At 36.4% G+C, this 2,853-nt stretch overlaps 1 protein-coding gene across 1 annotated transcript; it reads left to right on the top strand.

Moving 5' to 3' along the window:
• The first annotated feature begins 208 nt into the window (after window positions 1-208).
• On the top strand, window positions 209-2,577 carry LOC106663837. The gene is made up of 3 exons (XM_014388935.1): window positions 209-357; window positions 442-477; window positions 1,091-2,577. The coding sequence occupies exons 2-3, from the start codon at window positions 442-444 to the stop codon at window positions 2,489-2,491; spliced, it is 1,437 nt and encodes a 478-aa protein (XP_014244421.1). The 5' UTR covers window positions 209-357; the 3' UTR covers window positions 2,492-2,577.
• Window positions 2,578-2,853: the final 276 nt, after the last annotated feature.

Genomic DNA, 2,853 nt, shown 5'->3' with positions numbered 1-2,853 from the left:
GCCGAAAGAAAGAAAAAATCCTACAGGAAAAGCCAGAAAGCACTGTAAAACTCATCGAAAAAAAATTCAATCGGCTTTGATATGAGCCCTAAACATAGATCCTAATAATTTTTACCTTTAAAGTTTAAAACATTACGACATCGGCCTGAAAATAAATTGTCTACCCAATCACTAAAAATAAAAAAACACAAATTAAATCGAACTTTTAAAAATCGAAATTTCAAAAATTTAACATATGGACAAGCCAAAGAAAACATGCTTTCAAGTCTATAACACGGTAGGACAAAGAGTGACAAGACAAGGACACCAAGGGGAAAAGCTCTTCACACCAAAGCCACTACAGAACGACACAATACAGTAAGACAGATAAACGCCATTTTTACAGAACGGTTTATGACGTGATTGCTTCTTGCTTTTATTTTTGTTTTGTTTTTATTGCAGATGAATGAACTACATTTGAAACCGAGGGAAATAAAGGTGGAAAGTCTTTTAAACCTCTGTGATATTTGTAATGCTAGTACCACAGTTTTAAAACGTTTTCGATCTTTAGAATCACTCTAAGGGTGGTTTGAGCAAAAGTAAAGACATAAATTATTTGTTTTACTCTTGTTCAAATGTCAGGATCAATTCTTCTTAAGTGAAAAATAACTCAACTCAAAAGAATATGTGATGCATTTTCATTATATTATTATTATTTAAAATAATTCGACATTAAGCATATACATTGATAAAATTAACAAGCATTTACTAAACTTCTCAACTAATATTGATGTTAATGATCAAAGATATAGTTACAACCGTTTTTAACTTAAACTAATATAGTATTATGGATATTTGGTATTATGCTTTATCTTTTTTTAAGCTAAATAATCTTTAGTTTGGTCGTTTTTCAACATTTTGAAATGTGTATCCTCACTGGTTTGGTAAGTCAGATACTCGGCTTTGCACCAACTTCAGCAGATCTGTGACACATATGTGTGTTGAACCAAACCAGCAAAGATAGACCAATATGATCAGAAACGACCGAACTACAGCTTCATCCTGCTGGAGACACCATGAAGAATCTCACAATGTAAATAATCTTTTGCAGCCTAAAAAGTCTACTGAGTTTGATTATGATGAACTCAATCGAAAACTTACAAGAAAAAGGGTTCTGGACCAAGTGGCCGACATGATAGAGTCTGAAACATGTCCCACAGAGCGTGATTCCACATCTAATTTGTATCGTGTTCTTGTCAAAAAGTTAAAAGTCAAAATAGCGGAACTGGAAGAAGACCCGAGAGTGTGTGAAATCGCCGCCAAAAAATTGGCAAGATGGGTTGAAGGGATGATGAAAGAAGCCTACGGTGTTCAGAAGTTGAAAAATCTGAGTTGGGCGACCAGATCTGGATTCAGCTCACAGCAGAGTGTCAGAAAATCTGTTTCTGCCCATAGCATCAAAACACTAGATGCAACGGGAGAGGGTCATAAGCCGAAAGAAGTAGTGATTGAGAAAGTGCCGATAGACAGGCCTTTATCGTTTGAAAGAACTGGGCAGATTTACTCGGCTAAGCTTGGTGGAAGGAGAGTCTATGTGGAAGAAGTCAAAGATGGAAACAGACTGAAAGCCTTGGTGAGTAGAGAAAAACCAAATATTAAAAATCCAATGGTGAAAGAATGGTCGACTTGGATGGTTGACCTTGCTTCGAAGACCAAAGATTGGGTGAAAAGGATTGAAGATTCAAAGAACGATGAGGTATCAAGCATAGGCAGTGTTAGCGTTGCAGAAAACTGGAACTATTTAATGGAAGATACAAAAACCGACTCGGTCGCCTGGAGGAAAAGAAAACTCAATCCAACAATAAGTGATTCGTCATCATTAAAATACTTGGGAGGGACATCCACTGAAAGTATTTGGAGTAGAAGAGACAAAATGGATTTATCCACTGGGCACTCGAGAACCAGATCTCCAGTCATATCCACTCATTCGTCTAGCAACGTGCAAAGAAATTCTACAGTTGTGTACTCAAATTCTAGACCTCAATCACCAATGCTAAACCAACACACAAGACCTAAATCACCCATACTATCCTCGCATTCGAAGCCAAGGATACCTAATTTATATTCACACTCTATACCATTCTACATGCAGGAACAGATACATTCACTTACAGAATCATCACACCATGCACTACAAATGTCTCGTACAAACCTTAACTACGACATGCCTAGATCACCACCAGAAACATCACTTGATAGATATAAGTCTACTACTAGGTATTCAAGCGACAGGCAAAAGTCATCTACTGATGCGGCATATGAAAAATCAAAGTCTCGTAGCAGTTTCAGGCTAAGGTCACCTACAGGGTCCATACATGAAAAATCAAGATCACACTCTAAGATTGTGAATGACAGACCTAGGTCACCTTCCTCATACGATACTGCACATAGGAACATAATTTTCAACCTCCCTGCACCACCAAAAATGGATCAGGTCAGAAAACACTATTAAATAAACAACCCTCAACACATAACTTACGCGCTTAAGAAGTCTTTTTCTTTTGGTTTGATTAAAAGATTAAACATTGTCACTGTTAATTGTTGTCATTCATTCTCTAATTGTAAAAAAAAAAAGCAAGAAGCTAGGTGTTATAAAACTAAATAATTCCTTTTTAGTAATAACCGTAAATAAAATACCTTTTTTATTTATTTAATTAGTAGCCTAAACAGATTAGCACATATTACAAATATGACCACAGTACATTCTTTCTACTAACACTGCACTCAGAGAAAACCTGAAAAACCAGCCAGTGGGCACTCAGTGTGAGAGATTAAGAGGCAACAAGGTCTTAAGGCCATAGTTGATAAGGTGAT

This window comes from Cimex lectularius, unplaced genomic scaffold, assembly GCF_000648675.2.
Source record: "Cimex lectularius strain Harlan isolate CLEC.00 unplaced genomic scaffold, Clec_2.1 scaffold7, whole genome shotgun sequence".
Lineage (NCBI taxonomy): Eukaryota > Metazoa > Arthropoda > Insecta > Hemiptera > Cimicidae > Cimex > Cimex lectularius.
This window is presented reverse-complemented; position numbering and strand designations above follow the sequence as displayed.